The 15085-nt window shown below is 43.1% G+C and overlaps 1 protein-coding gene across 1 annotated transcript; it reads left to right on the plus strand.

The window, feature by feature from the left end:
- The first annotated feature begins 12044 nt into the window (after positions 1-12044).
- On the plus strand, positions 12045-13609 carry LOC116828366 (tubulin polymerization-promoting protein family member 2). The gene is made up of 3 exons (XM_032786534.2): positions 12045-12625; positions 12798-12951; positions 13340-13609. The coding sequence occupies exons 1-3, from the start codon at positions 12456-12458 to the stop codon at positions 13520-13522; spliced, it is 507 nt and encodes a 168-aa protein (XP_032642425.1). The 5' UTR covers positions 12045-12455; the 3' UTR covers positions 13523-13609.
- The last annotated feature ends 1476 nt before the right edge of the window (positions 13610-15085 follow it).

A 15085-nucleotide genomic window follows, 5' to 3' on the forward strand; every position in this document is an offset into this window, starting at 1 on the left:
TTGATAGTGATTATGCATGCATAAGTACCCATATAGCTTGGGGCTAACCTCTGCTGCCCTTTATTCATACAAATAGTCCCAATGACATGAAGTTTGAATGTGTACCATGAATAAAGCAAGAAGGATCTGGACCCATTTATAAATCTTGACCCCAGCTTATATATATTTTTATGCTTTCAAACCATGTGCAAGTTACAAGTATAAAATGCTGTGTGTGGAAAAGAAGTCCTGTTTTCCCCAAATGCCAGGTGTTTTCTCTTACCAGTTAGGAGATGATGTTAGCACCACAATGAGGTTTTTAATTTAATTCAGGATGGAGGACTTGATATAACCCTACCCCTAAAATCTGCTACCCTCCAGCCATACCCTGACACTCCCATTGATGCTAAAGAGGACTGAAGGCCTACATCAAAGGTAACAGGTGGCTCTAAATACTGAATTAATTATCTTGAAAATTGATACTAAAAATCCAAGTGTCAAAGAAGCAAAAGATAATTCAGGGGCAGAGAAGTTTATATTTATATCCTGTTTCCATGAAGGATCCAGTGGCTGAAATTGACAGTTGAACCGTTGTGCTCATACAGAGCATGTGTGTGTATTTCTGCTAATAAAACCAGCATTCCCCTATAATTAGGAGTAGCAGGTGGTGAGGTCCTGAGCATTTTGTACCACAAGCACAGGTTCACACCTCTTCCTTTCACAAAAATAGGAATATATATATATGTGTGTGTGTGTGTGTGTGTGTGTGTGTGTATATATATATATATATATATATATATATAGTTCACCTCAGGTTCTCTGTTTTTGCACACGATTCACCTAAGATGGAAACACAGGGCTTGATTGATATCAGCTTTAAACAAGCTGGGTTTTGTTTTCTTTCCACCCCCCTTAACCAGACCTGTAAAGCAGTCCCAGGCTGTGGCTTCAGCAACCGGCAGAGTGAGGCCAGCTGAGTTGGGTAGACTCCCACAAAGGGTGTCTTGCTTCCGGCAGATGTCCCAGATACCAGGCCATTCAATTCCACCACAAAAATAGTTGCGTAAAATATTGTGAGTTCTCTCTGACCTGACAGTGATGGGACTGTTCCGCTTAGCTGGGCTTGTGGGAATATCCAGAATGAGCTGTGGCTTGTGTCCAGTAAACCTCTCTTCATGGTGCAGCAAAATGCCTATTTGTAAGAATGAGAAAGGAAGAGGATGTGTGGTTCCCTGGCCCCTTTTAATGTTAAACTTTTAAAAATTTGGGTTCGTGTTCCTAATTTTGTGTAGCTGTGCTGATTTTCATCCTCTGAGGATCTGGCCCAGGAAGAATTTGTAAAATCAAGCAGAGTAGTTTGCATTGTATGTCATGCAATAATGAGGAGATAAGAAGGGATAGCAAAGATTCAGCCCCCTGAGCTGGACAGATTTCTTGGAGCTAGAACACTGCTGATTCTCTTTAACTTTGCTTTTTTCCCTTCACTGCCCTATTTCTAATCTTATGCCTCTTTGTCTTGTCTTTGCTGGGAGCAGGACTGTGTTAGACTAACATGGATTTCCTAGGAACTCTGAGCACCTTTCTGTCCAAATCATGCTACCAATTATCCTCAAATGCACAGAAAAATCCTTATTCACATTGGTCAGTGGAAATGTATTAGACCCTGGCTGTTCAACAAATGTTCTGCTGTTAATGTGGACAACGCTTTCCATTCTGCTTACTACATTTCATCTCCTTTTAGCTGAATTTCAGAACTCATCTCTGTTGCCTAGGGTCTCAGTCACCACTGCCTTGCACCATATGGTGTCATTTACATAGGTGCAAATTAGACTGCACAAAGTATAAATGACTCCACGGGATACAAGGCTTATTTCCTCCCATCTTCCTCTTATGTTCTCAGAACTCTGCTAATCTTTCTCCATGTGGTTAAACTCATCTCTTTCCCTGGGCCAAATTCCAGTTGGAGCTGATTTGGCTCCCTGTCTGTGGAAGTGCGTAATTTTTTTTTTAACTGCTTTCCTCCAGCCAACCTTAAACAGAGAGTATTACACAGATCACAAGCTCTTTTCTCTCAGGACATCTCAAACCAGGGGTGAGTTTCAATTTTGCCTGAGTTGTACTTGGTTCAGGAGTGGAGGGGGGCAGGGGCATAGAGGGGATTTTATCATATCTTGGCATCTCCCCATATTCTTGGGAAATCTGGGGACGAATTTGGCTATTAATGTAAATTAGAATCTCATTGTTGTGCTCTAACTTTTCACTCTGTTGCAAAGGTCCCACCACCTGCTCCTGCTAGACTGTCGGCTGTGAGGTTGGGTAAAATAGAGCTGATTGTGATACTGCAATACATTTAATATTGGCCTCAATCCTATGCACAGGGGTAGATGGGGTGGGGTCTAGTTGCATAATCCAGCTGTATCTATATCAGTAATCAAGTTTTTGGAAATTATTAATTTTATTGCTCTGAGGCCCCAGCCAAGATGTGGCCCACATTTTGCTAGGTGCTGTGTACACGTAATGAAAAGACTCTGCCCCAGGGAGCTTACAATTTAAGAATACAATGAGAGACGACAAGTGGATTCAACAAACAGACAGGTGCCCAGAGGCAGCAGTGAGACAATGATTTCCTTCTTGTCTTCGCCTTCAGTGATTTTTATAAAGAATTTTCTGTGCATGTGATATTCGTAGAAGGTGCTGGATTGATAGCTGTGAAGACTGAAGCCCTCTGCTAATACACTGTTCCCATGCAGAATGGTAGTAGCAATGCAAAGTACTCTCCATTTGCCCACCAGTTTGCTTCAGCATTGGGTCCCCCTACAGGTGGGAGAATTTCAGACTCTGTGCTCATTCATGTCTCTCTCTCTTTCTGAAAAGCTTACAGTCACAGTCTCTATTTGATGGCAGCTGCAACCTTTTCATTTGCAAAACACAGTTTATTTTCAAATGGGTCATGATTTTTCCTACCACTGATGGAAACAACAACATCTCTGTTTTGTTGTTTAATTGATATCTCTTGATGGAAAGATATTTGTGTTTTAAAATCCCCCTAATAACTCAACGAGCATTACTTCTGCTTTTAGAACTCACAACAAATTGTGAACAAAGTAATATTATTTCCTACACACAGTACAAGGAGTCTACATGCTGCAGACAGGGAGTTCTAAAATGCGAGCTAAATCGCCTTGTGTTGTCTAAGCCATGCTACACTCAAGGCTTATTAATTGGGATGTTGTAAGTAGTTATTTTTACTTTTCATGGAGTGCGAGATGAGATGATATAGCACAAGGATAATATAATACAGACTGCAGATATAAACTTTTACAATAACATTGCTTAATAGCTACCTAAGCAAGGTCAAAGCTCTGTTTTCATATATTAATTGAGCCTTGATCTTTATGCATTAACATTAGAGAATGTTGTTGTTGTTCCATAGAATAGAGAGGAAAAGTTAACAGATTTGAAATACATCTTATGAAGCTCGAAATATGTCAAAATATGGGTTCAAACATGTCAGTCCAGTCAATGGGTAAAGGAGAAAAAACTCTAGCTATAAAAGGGACATTAAGGACCAGTTTCATGTCATATGGATGTATCTCTGTTGGGGTCCTGCACATTTGTCTGTAAGGACATTGGGTGGCAACCTGTTCACACTACAGATAGGTCTCCGAAAGCTTGAAAGCATCTACATTTTCCATAGGCTTAAGTGTTGGGTCTAAACTGTTTGACTGTGGGTAAACTTCAAAATCCCACTGAAAGTCAATTGGACCTGGGCTCCTTAAGCACTTTTCAATAATTTTTACCTCATATCATTTTTGTTACAGTGCTTGTTTTGGTAAATAAGAATGTAAGCATTAAACCAGTATTAACATAATATTTCTTGTACATGAAAACCAAGCTTCAATGGTTGCTGATAAAACATCAGTGTTTGTACTAGTACGGTAAGTACAGTACAAATGGCATGAAGAGTTTAAGATATGCTTCTTTTAGATTAGTCTTGAAAAACTGCCAAGGGTCTTGTGCATACAGAAGAATGCTGTTGGAACAACACGCACATGGCTGGACTTGCTGAAACAAGTCCAAACCAAATCACTCATTACCGGATGATTTCATCAAATCAAGTCTGAGGCAAGTGCAGTTTTGATTATTGAGGGAGCTAATATAAGGTCACTATATCAAAACAAGAAAATAGACTTCAAGAGCTAAATTCATTCCTGATGCAGCTCCAGGGAAGCAGGATTATACTAGGGATGAATATTGCTAACATCATAGCATGTGTTTTTATTACTGTGATGCATTATTGTATGCCATCTTTCTTAAGAGGTTAGCTACAGCCTTGTGAAGGCCAGTCTGGAATTATTTAATAGTTTCTTTGTACCTCAGTAGATTTTCAACAAAAGGCATGTCCACTTAGCACTTGAGTAGTTAATGGCCAGCAAGTTGATTAGACACCGTAGACCAAGTTCGACTCTGACTTATGCCCACGCTATCCCATTCAAAACAACAGAGATGCAGGGTGCAGATATTGTTCCGCCTCCTCATCCTGTGTCTTGAGGATCTATCATCCAACTACAAAATATTTACTATGGGCCTCTTAGCTGGAAAGAAACTTTTACCTTTTTTCCCTTGTGGACAGGTTCCTGGGAAAAAGAATTCTTCCTGCTCCCCAATATAACCAATGCAAATCAAAATCAGTATTCTATTCAAGTGAGTAGGAAGAGAAGGAAGCAGTATAAGGAGTGTCGATAAGTACATGAGGGCTGCTAACCCTAGGCTCAGTTTGTTAGGCCCGAGGCCTCCGGGCTGCATTTAGTCAAGAGCAGAGAAGACACTTTGAGAAGTATTATAGAATCTACACAGTTTGAGAAATTGTAAAACCAAGGTTCTTAAGAACAATTTCACTTACTACGTTTCTGTTTCTGTCCAGCACAATGAGACCCTGATCTTCATTAGGGCCTCTAGGACGTATCATAGTAAAACTACCACTGCCAAAAATAATGGGAAGAATAAAAGGGAACTTCATTTAAGTGTTCAGAATTAAGAACTGTGTTTTATTGTTTTGTTTTTGGTCATGTTCCATAATAAGAGTACAAGGCAGTCCCTTGTTGACATTGATGTCTATGAAACAAATTTAAAAAATGCAAATATATCTTCACACAGCATGTAGTTAACTTTAGCCTTCATTCCAGCACTCACAGATCATCTGGTTCCTTTTTGAGCAGAGAAGTCTAACTTTCTGATACTGTTAAACATGTCTAATGTTTTTCATTTATTGGTACTAAGAGCACACTTTACAGACCCTGGCCGCTGGAATCTTTTCTGAATTATTTTTCCTTGGATCCTGATTCATATTTAATGAATATTGATTGTTTTTAGGCACACTGGTTCACCAGGTTGAAGCTTGAATAATTAATATTTGTACTCTTCTTTCTACTGGGATCATCAAATATCTTTTACAGTTTATAAATAAGGCTGGGGGAACATGGGAGGACCCCACAAGGGGGGGTGTCCAGGGCCAGTGGCATCAGCTTCTGGCTGGCAAGGGATCGCTGCTTGGGGCCACAGTCAGCGGCTGCTCCAGCAGGCCAGGGACTGCTGCCTGAGGCCATGGACTGCAGCTGCTGTGGTTGGCCACCTGGGGACTGCTGCCTGGGGTCACGGATTGCGGCTGCTCTGGCTGGCTGCATGGGGACCATTGCTGGGGCCATGGGAGCAGAGGGTGGTATGGCCAGGGCTGTCCAGAGGATTCAGGGGGCCTGGGGCAAAACGGGGAAGCTGCGGCGCTTGTACTCACCTGGCAGCAGTCTGGGTCTTTGGCAGCGGGGGGCCCTTCAGTAGCTCAGCGCTTTTGCAGCACTGAAGAGCCCCCCGCCACTGAAATGCCGCTGAAGACTCGACCCTCCGCTGGGCCAGGGTTCGCGGGGCCACTATGGGGCCCGGGATCTGGGGCAAATTGCTCCAATTCCCTCCCCTCCCATGGATGGCCCTAGATATGGCTGTCCCCAGGGCTGCTCCAGCAGTGGTGGGTGTGTCTGTCCTGGGGCCACCTGAGCAGCTGACCCCAGAGCCAGCTGCTCCAGAAAGAGCACCAGGAAAGATTGTATGTAAGAGTTTTGCCTGGGGATTGGCTCATGAAGTATGGCTATACCCAGATTTAAGATTTCCACTAAAACACTATAAATATAATCCCATATGTTTAGGGACTACAAACCCTGTGATGATAAATTTCCCCACTGAATTAAAATCTAACCTCTGAGTGTGAGAAAGGATTCATTTTCTGTAACATAAATGGAAAATTCATTATGAGAATTAAATTGTAAAACCATAAAATAAAATAATATTAGGAGCAGCTAAGTGTTTAATCTATTTTGCCTTATCTTAATTTCTGACAAGCTGTGTGTCATGTTTCTAAGACTAGGATTTTCTCTTCCTAAAACTCTGTAAATGCTTTCCTATAAAAATGGGTAATTATGCCCTACTCAGGATCTTGCTTTTACTCCTATACATTTGCATCAAACGTGGTATATTTTTTTAGCTAGGCGGATATGATCATTGACTTTCAAAAGAGGACAGCATATTACTCTACTGTACTGCACTTCGATAAAAATAAAACACTACGTAACTGGAGTTTCTGATTAGAGTTCAAAAGGTCTAGGTTCAACCTCAAAATACAATACTGTTGACCTCAACAAGAGACAGGCTCAAGACACACAACTTACATTCACATCTGCATCATGATTTCAGACTTCTCTCAGAAGTCTGAAATCATGATGCAGATGTGAATGTAAGTTGTGTGTCTAGTTCACAGGTGTTTGGATCTGAACTTTTGATTTTTTTATCCATCTGTAATTTGAACAGCTCATTTTGATTGATTTCAAATGTTTAATACAGTTCTTGGGATTGTCAGTGTGTTAATGCCTTCATTCAAACAATTTCTGTGATCGTGGCACTAAAAAAGAATGTATGCTATAAACAGTTGCAAGTGAAAACAGAGGATTATGATTATAATTGATAAAATATCGAAGCTACATAATAATTTGGAGTTAATTTATTCATTACAGCAGAAAAACATTCTTCTTGCCTAGTAAAGATTTAGATACTTTACTATTTCTCTTTTCCTGAATTTCTGGTGTTCTGTATAACCGGTATGCATTATTTTAGCATTGTAAGTGCCCTAACTTTTTTCTTTTTTAGGCTCTGCAAAATGTGTGGGTCTCCTTTAAATAGATTATTAAGAATCCCCACAACGATAACAAAGCTGTCCTCCAACTTTCCTGAATAACTATGTAAATGTTTGAACAGAATCCTGAATTATTCTGTTTATTTAGTAGCTAAGTGTTTTACTAGTGCAGATTCAGCCTCTTACGTAGGGCTGAAGGTTTGGGCAGCTTCTGCATCCTTCATAATTCATAATTTGTGAAGTTTTGAAAAAATTGTCCTTTTGCTTTGGAAAGCGGAGATGTGGACCTTGCGGGACTTCTTTAAAGATCCCACAAAGGAGGGCTTTTTTGTGACCCTTCTCAGTGGCAGAAATAGAGCATTAACTTGTTCTCACCCTGGTGTCTTCAGTGTCTGTCCACATGAGAGTCTCATCTCAAACCTCACTAAATTGAGTTTGTAAGAGACTGGTAGCAGCTCAATACTTAACTACTTACATGGTACCAAATTTGGCAATCTCCTGTATAAACTTTGTTGAAAGGCCTGGATGTGCTGTAACTTCATTGAAGCAATGTGCCTGGAATAGTTTGAAAACCATTCTGCCATGTGATCTGTCTACTTTAGACAAGAAAAGATGCTCTTTACAGCTAGGTCCTCCGTGTTAAATGGATTAAGAACAGACTGACTGACAGGCATGAAAAATAGTTGTCAATGCAGAGTCATCATTAAGTTGGGTGTGTTGCTGGTGGAATTCTGTAGGGATTGGTACTAGTCAACATTTTGATCAATGAGGTGGAAGTAAATATAAAATCAATGCTGACAAAAATTTACAGATGACACAAAGATTGGGGGAGTGGTAAATAATGAGGAGAGGAGGGCAGTTATACAGAGCAATTTGGATTGCTTGGTAAGCTGGGCCTAGTCAAACAAAATGAGTTTTAATACAGCCAAATGCAAAGTTATACATTTAGGAACAAAGAATGCAGGCCATACCTACAGAGTGGGCAACTATATCTTGGAAAGCAGTGATTCCAAAAAGGATTTTAGGTTTATAGCATACAAACACCAGAACATGAGTTCCCAGTGTGACGTTGTGACAAAAAGAGCTAATGTGATCCTTGGGCGTATAAACACGGAAAGAGTGAATAGGAGCTGAGAGGTGAGACCAATACCGGAATACTGTGACCTGTTCTGGCATTCACGTTTTAAAAATGATATTGAAAAATTGGAGCGAACGCAGAAAAGAGGCACAAAAATGGTTTGAGGGTTGAAAAAAATGCCTTACATTGAGAGATTTGAGGAGCTCAATCTACATAGTTTATCAAAAAGAAGAAATGAGAGCTTGCTTGATTGCTATGTGTAAGTAACCTAGTAGGGAGAAAATACAAGGAACTAAAGGGCTCATTAATCTAATCTAGCAGAGAAAGGTCTATCAAAGAAAACAAAATAAAAAAGCAATGGCTAGAAGCTAAAGTCAGACAAATTCAAATAAAAAAATAAGGCAACACTTTTAACAGGAAGGGTGATTAACTATTGGACAAACTACCAAGGGGAATGATGGGTTCTCTACCTCTTGATATCTTCAAAGCAAGGCTGGATCTCTTTCTGGAAAATGTGTGTTAATCAGTGACAAGTAATTGGGCTCAATACAGGGTAAAGTGGGTGAAAATCTCTGCTCAGTGCTGCATAGGAGGTCAGACTTATTTCAATTTAAGACCTGATCCTGCACCACTGGAATCAGTATGGGTTTTACCATTGGCTTCACTGGGAACAAGATCAGGCATTTTCTTACCCATTGTGCCTCCTCTGTTGTTTAGCCAATAGGAAGCTTTCTGGTTGTACAAGGTTTCAAACAGTTCAGTTAAAATTGCTGGAAAGATAAAATCAAACACCCAGGGAATACAATGATCAACATGGTGGAACTCCAGTCCTGATTATGGCCTCTGAGCACTATTGTAATCCTAATAAATATAATACCAAAGTCAGGTGGATTTGTGAAACTCCCTAAAGCCGCAACTTTAATCTCAAAAACATCTCACAGTTTATTCTTACTAAGAAGTGGGTCTTATCTGTGAGTTTTCAGACCTCTGAGCCGAGGAAAAAATAGATGCAGCTTTCAGTTGCAGGAGCTAAAACAACTCCAGACACATTCTACTCTCATATGTGAGTGTGAGGCTCCCACTAATGGAATACTTTAAAAAAAACTGTTTCCACATAAGTGACAGTGAGGAGTATTTTATTGCTTGGCACAGTGTACATTGTGCTAGTAGTGGTCATGGTTGAGATAGGAAACATTTATGTTGTTGGGTGAGCTGTCTGGCATTTTCCATTTTAGAGGAGCATTGTTTATGCCTCTTAGTATTCCTCACCAGCCAGAAAGTTAAACTTATATGTGTTTTAATAACAAAGTCCCCATGTTATGCTACATAAACATAGACTAAATTTGTCGGAAATACTTATCTAGAAACTCCTTATCTAGAAACTTCCAGTTCTGCACATGCATGCTGAGGTGAACAGAACCCTTTTTTTGTTTACTTTTCAAAATTGCCAATGAACCAAAAAAATTATTTTCACAGTTTTAGTATAAATTCCTTTTTCAGAGTAGAATAAACTTTAATGGATTGATTCTCCTTTTGTTACACACCAATGATTTCCATTAACATTAGTAAGAATAAAACACATTTATAGCTGGGCGAAATGAGTCACATGTCCATGTGACTTCAGAAGGGCAAAAATCTGTCTCTTGTTTTTAGTCTTTCAGCTCAGAGAGTTGCTTTATTTTACAAAGTTGCAGTTCTGGAAATTCATCCAACTCTTTCTAGGACAGTAAGAATATAAGAACATAAGAACGGCTGTACCGGGTCAGACCAAAGGTCCATCTAGCCCAGTATCTGTCTACCGACAGTGGCCAATGCCAGGTGCCCCAGAGGGAGTGAACCTAACAGGCAATGATCAAGTGATCTCTCTCCTGCCATCCATCTCCATCCTCTGATGAACAGAGGCTAGGGACACCATTCTTTACCTTTCCTGGCTAATAGCCATTTGTGGACTTAGCCACCATGAATTTATCCAGTTCCCTTTTAAACATTGCCCCAGCCTTCACAACCTCCTCAGGTAAAGAGTTCCACAAGTTGACTGTGCGCTGTGTGAAGAAGAACTTCCTTTTATTTGTTTTAAACCTGCTACCGATTAATTTCATTTGGTGACCCCTAGTTCTTGTATTATGGGAATAAGTAAATAACTTTTCCTTATCCATTTTCTCCACATCACTCATGATTTTATATACCTCTATACATCTATAGTAAGTGCTGGAGCCAGAAACGCAAGGAAAATCACCTTTTGATTGATTTCTACCAACTGTTTGGGCTGTCAAGAGCAGTGATAAGCTCCTCTGTGTGTTTAGGAATGAGTTATGGTGGTTTTGAGATTAGAAGACAAAGTATGTGAGGGGGACATCCTGGCTCCACTGAAGACAATGGGAGTTTTTGGGTTGACTTCAGTGAAGCCAAGCTTTCATTCCAAGTGTTTTGGCATTAGGGGATGCTCCTGGGTGGGGAATCTGTTTCCTTATTTTACCCCAAATAATGTTGCAAAATAATGTGTAGTAGGGTATAAAAATTTCTCATCCTTCAACCCAATTCCCCAGATACCATCACTGCTTTTAGCTTTCTCCCTGTGACACTGATGTCAGCGCTTAGGTGGGTGGGGCAAGTGATGACATCACAAGCAACTGATGAGGTTACAATAGGTGGCTCAGCCTGAATCCCCAGTCTTTGGTGCTGAGGGCTTAAAGTATTTCACGTCCTCCCAGGAAAAACACGCAACAAGCAGACAAAGGGCCAGGAATATCTGCCCACACAGGTTAGCCCAGCCCCTGGGTAAGGAGTCAATATTAGAGGGAAAAGGGATCGATTCTGATTTTAGTAATCCCCTGGACTAAATCCAGAGACACTTCATTGGGATTTCAGATGAGTGCCTCCGGATTTACCAAGGTGAGCAATCTGGTTCTTCCTTCCAGAAGCATTGGGAGTACTTTAAAAACCCTATCAGCTCTGAAGAAACTTGAAGGACAGAACTAGTGGATGAAGGGACGTGGGTGTCAATAGGACATGATGGAAATTTCCAAGAAGCCTAAGGGGATTAGACATTCAAATATCTTTAAAAATCAACAGAATGGTTGCCCAATTCCCTTGTACTGCTTTGAAAGTCCTGGCATGGTTCATCCATTTTCTCTCTCAAGCCTAAATACGGTAGTCCTGAGTCTGAATCAATTGACAATTAATGGGATATTGACAAAGGGTCAGAAGAGGCTAAAGAGCTATATCTGGGGCATTAGTGAGAGGGAGAGTTTGATTGATTGGGTTTCATTCTAAGTTCAGCCAAAAACTTAAACTAGGATGTTCAGATCTGCCTAAGGGGATTTGAAAACCAGTCTCCATTTAATTTTAATGGGAATTGGATGTCCTAATTGCTTAGACAGCTTTCAAAAATCTCAGACTTCATTTCTCCCTCCCTTAGTTCCCCATCTATAAAATGGGAATAATTCCCTCCCTCGAAGGCTAAATTCAGGGATGTGTGAGGCTCTGGCCAGGTCTACACGATGAGATAAAATCGATTTTAGATACGCAATTTCAGCTACGAGAATAGCGTAGCTGAAATCGAATATCTAAAATCGATTTACTCACCCGTCTTCACCGTGCGGGATCGATGTCCGCGGCTCGCCATGTCGAATCCAAAACTCCGTTCATCTTGCTGGAGTTCCGGAATCGATTTAAGCGTGCTCTGGGATCGATATATCGTGTCTAGTTGAGACGCGATATATCGATCCCCGAGCAATCGATTTTAACGCGCCGATACGGCGCGTCGTATAGACGTGGCCTCAGATACTATGGTAATAGGGGCCTAAATAGGTAGCTATAGTCTGACCTCCCAATGTCATTCACTGGAGGGGATCAGGGGGTGAGGGGTGGAGAAAGCAGACCATGCAGGAATCTTTGGGTGGAATCCCAAAGTTTGTGTGATGCTGGAGCTCTGACTATGGATTTGGTTTCCAAAGCTGTACAGAGGATTTAGGTGCCCAGTTTCTATACATTTTAATAGAATACGACTAACATATATCCTCTCCCGAAATCCCAACTCTCTAGAAATAACCCCCACTCATTTCTCTTCTCTCCTCAGACACCTCACTCTTAAATTCCAGTTGTATTTGTGCTAATATAATTATGATCCCAACAACATAGTCTCAGGGTGAAGGGGTTGTAGTGGTGATGGCTTGGTGGGGAGGCCCATCCTAACAGTTTCCCTCTTTCCCTAGCCCAAGGATGTCGGAGTTGGAGAAAGTCTTCTGTAAATTTGCCACGTATGGTGACACGGCTGCCACTGGCAAGGATATGACGGGCAAGAACTTCTCCAAGATGTTGAAAGATTGTGGTGTGATGGACGGGAAGGCCGTGACTAGCACTGATGTCGATATTGTGTTCAACAAAGTCAAGTGCGTGGGCAATGGGGAAGAGATGGGAGCAACAGATGAGGGGAAAACAAAAAGGGGAGAAGAGCTGGTTCCCCAGTGTGATGAATGCAGTGGGGATGTCTGGACTTTTTGCTGCCACCATTGGGTCAGGGAGCTGCAGTAACTTCCCATGTCTGTTCCCCTCTCACTGCAGGACCAAAGGCGCACGCACCATCAACTTTGCTGAGTTCCAGCAGGCCATGAAGGAGCTGTGTGGCAAGCGGTTCAAGGGCAAGTCTCCTGAGGAAGCCCTGCAGGCTGTATATGCACTGATGGAGGGCAAGGAACCAGCCAATGTGGGTGTAACGGTGAGTACCAGCTCTCCCTAAGGTGTCCCAAATCTGGCACCCCTCACTTCCCTACCCCAGCACCAGAGCTCCCTGCCATCTGTACAGACCCCACTTGGGGCAGAAATGAACTCGTTATGAGGATTTGTCTTCCCTTCCACCTGCCCAAGATCCCACTTCACTCAGGGAAAGAATGAGCATAATGTGAGTCATCCCACCATAGCGAGATAACACCCACTCAGGGCAGGAACTAACTTAATATGAGCTTCACGGCGATATTATATCCCCCTGAGGCAGGAATGAGCCCAGTACAACCCCCACACAGGCCCCACCCTTTGGGATAGACCTGAAACTATTGTGAACTCCACCCTCAATTCTGCTGACACTTGCTGGGCCCCATCTCTTACAGAAAACCACCACAGCTGGTGGGGTTGATAGACTGACAGACACCAGCAAATACACAGGCTCCCACAAGGAACGGTTTGATGAGAGCGGCAAGGGGAAAGGGATAGCTGGCCGTGAAGACGTGACTGATGGCAGTGGCTATGTTGGGGCCTACAAGGGAGCTGGCACCTATGACAAGAAACACTAGAGCTGGCACTGCACCTTAGGGAGCCCGACACCCTGTCCTCTCCTGTAACCTAGGAAGGAGGCCATTAAACATCTCATGCTTATTGCACCCTGGCTTTTTTGTGTGTGTGTGTGTGTGTGTGTGTGTTATTTCTGGGGGAATACTGTGCCACTCCATGCATACAGAATTCATGTCCCCTACAGATGTCTTTGCTTCTCTGCAGAAAAAATGACTTCTCACAAGGAAGCAAAGGGAAGCCTTGAATAGTCATGTGCCCCTCTCCAGCCCCACAGGTGTGTCCATTTCGGCACCCGGAACAATGGGCAGAGAGATAAATTACTGTGGGGGTGGGAGAAGCTGGTGATGACCTGGCTGAAGGCTCCTACCCTGTGCTGAGCTCAGCTGTTAGTTCCGGCTGGGTTGGGGGAGGATGGAACTTCCTCTTCCCTTCACAGGGCAGCTGGGCTGGGGCTGGGACTGGGTCAGATCTACCCCCAGAAACCTCCTCCGGCTCAGAAAACTTTGCACCCTCCCCTCTACTGTCTTCCCCACATTGTTTCTCAGCCATGGGGGAGAGGGCACTCTACAGGGAGCTGCTACCCCATCTGTCTAACCCCCATGCATCCAGCCCATACCCATATCCTTCCCACTAAGCCCCTCTACACTCAAACCCCTCATCCCGCTGAGCCTCATTCCCTGCATCCGGAGCCCACCCCTGCACCCAAACCATCCCCCCCACACTGAGCCCCCTGCCCCCACCCTCACCCCAATAAGCCTCCCTTGCACCTGGTTCCCCCACTAAGACCCGCCCCCCACACCCAGCCTCACCCCTGCTGAGCCCTATCTTCCCTAAATCCAGACTCCCCACCCCCACTGAGCGCCAACCATCTTCACCTGGACCCTGCTACAGAGTCCTATCCCCCTGCACCTGGAACTGCCCAACAGCCCATGTGCATCTGGACCCCCCCCCCATACACACACACACACACACACACACACACAGACCCTCTCCAGGCAACCCATATCCAGATTTCCCCACACAGAACCGTCTCATCTGGCTTCCCAAGCCTCATTACATTTGGATCAAGGCTGAGCCTGCCTGCCTGCACCTGAATCAAGGGCCAGGGCTGGGTGTGCATATGAGACTCTGTTCCTTTTACTTGCTATCTTGGTGCACCTGGCATGGAGCGGCAGGGCCCTGGGGTGTTTCTAAGACAGGCCTGGCCCTTGCAATTTATCAGCGTTGGGTGCAGCCTCACTGCCAACTCGGTATTGGGGGCAGCTACAAGGTGATCTCTCACACCCACTGCAATGCTGGAGCCTGCACATTTACTTATAGACAAATAAAATATGCAGAATTTAAAAATATTTCGTGCAGAATTTTTAATTTTTTTTGGCACAGAATTCCCTCAGGAATAGTGTGTGTGTTTGACTTCCAAATAGGGGTGCCTAGTGTCCGATCAAAAATGGACCCTGGCAGCTCCAGTCAGCACTGCTGCCCAGGCTGTTAAAAGTCTGATTAGTAAGGTGGGGGCCTGCAGCAGCTCTCTCTGTGGAGCTCAGGAGCGGTGTGAGCCCTGGTGG

This window comes from Chelonoidis abingdonii, chromosome 6 (assembly GCF_003597395.2).
Source record: "Chelonoidis abingdonii isolate Lonesome George chromosome 6, CheloAbing_2.0, whole genome shotgun sequence".
Classification (NCBI taxonomy): Eukaryota; Metazoa; Chordata; order Testudines; family Testudinidae; genus Chelonoidis; species Chelonoidis abingdonii.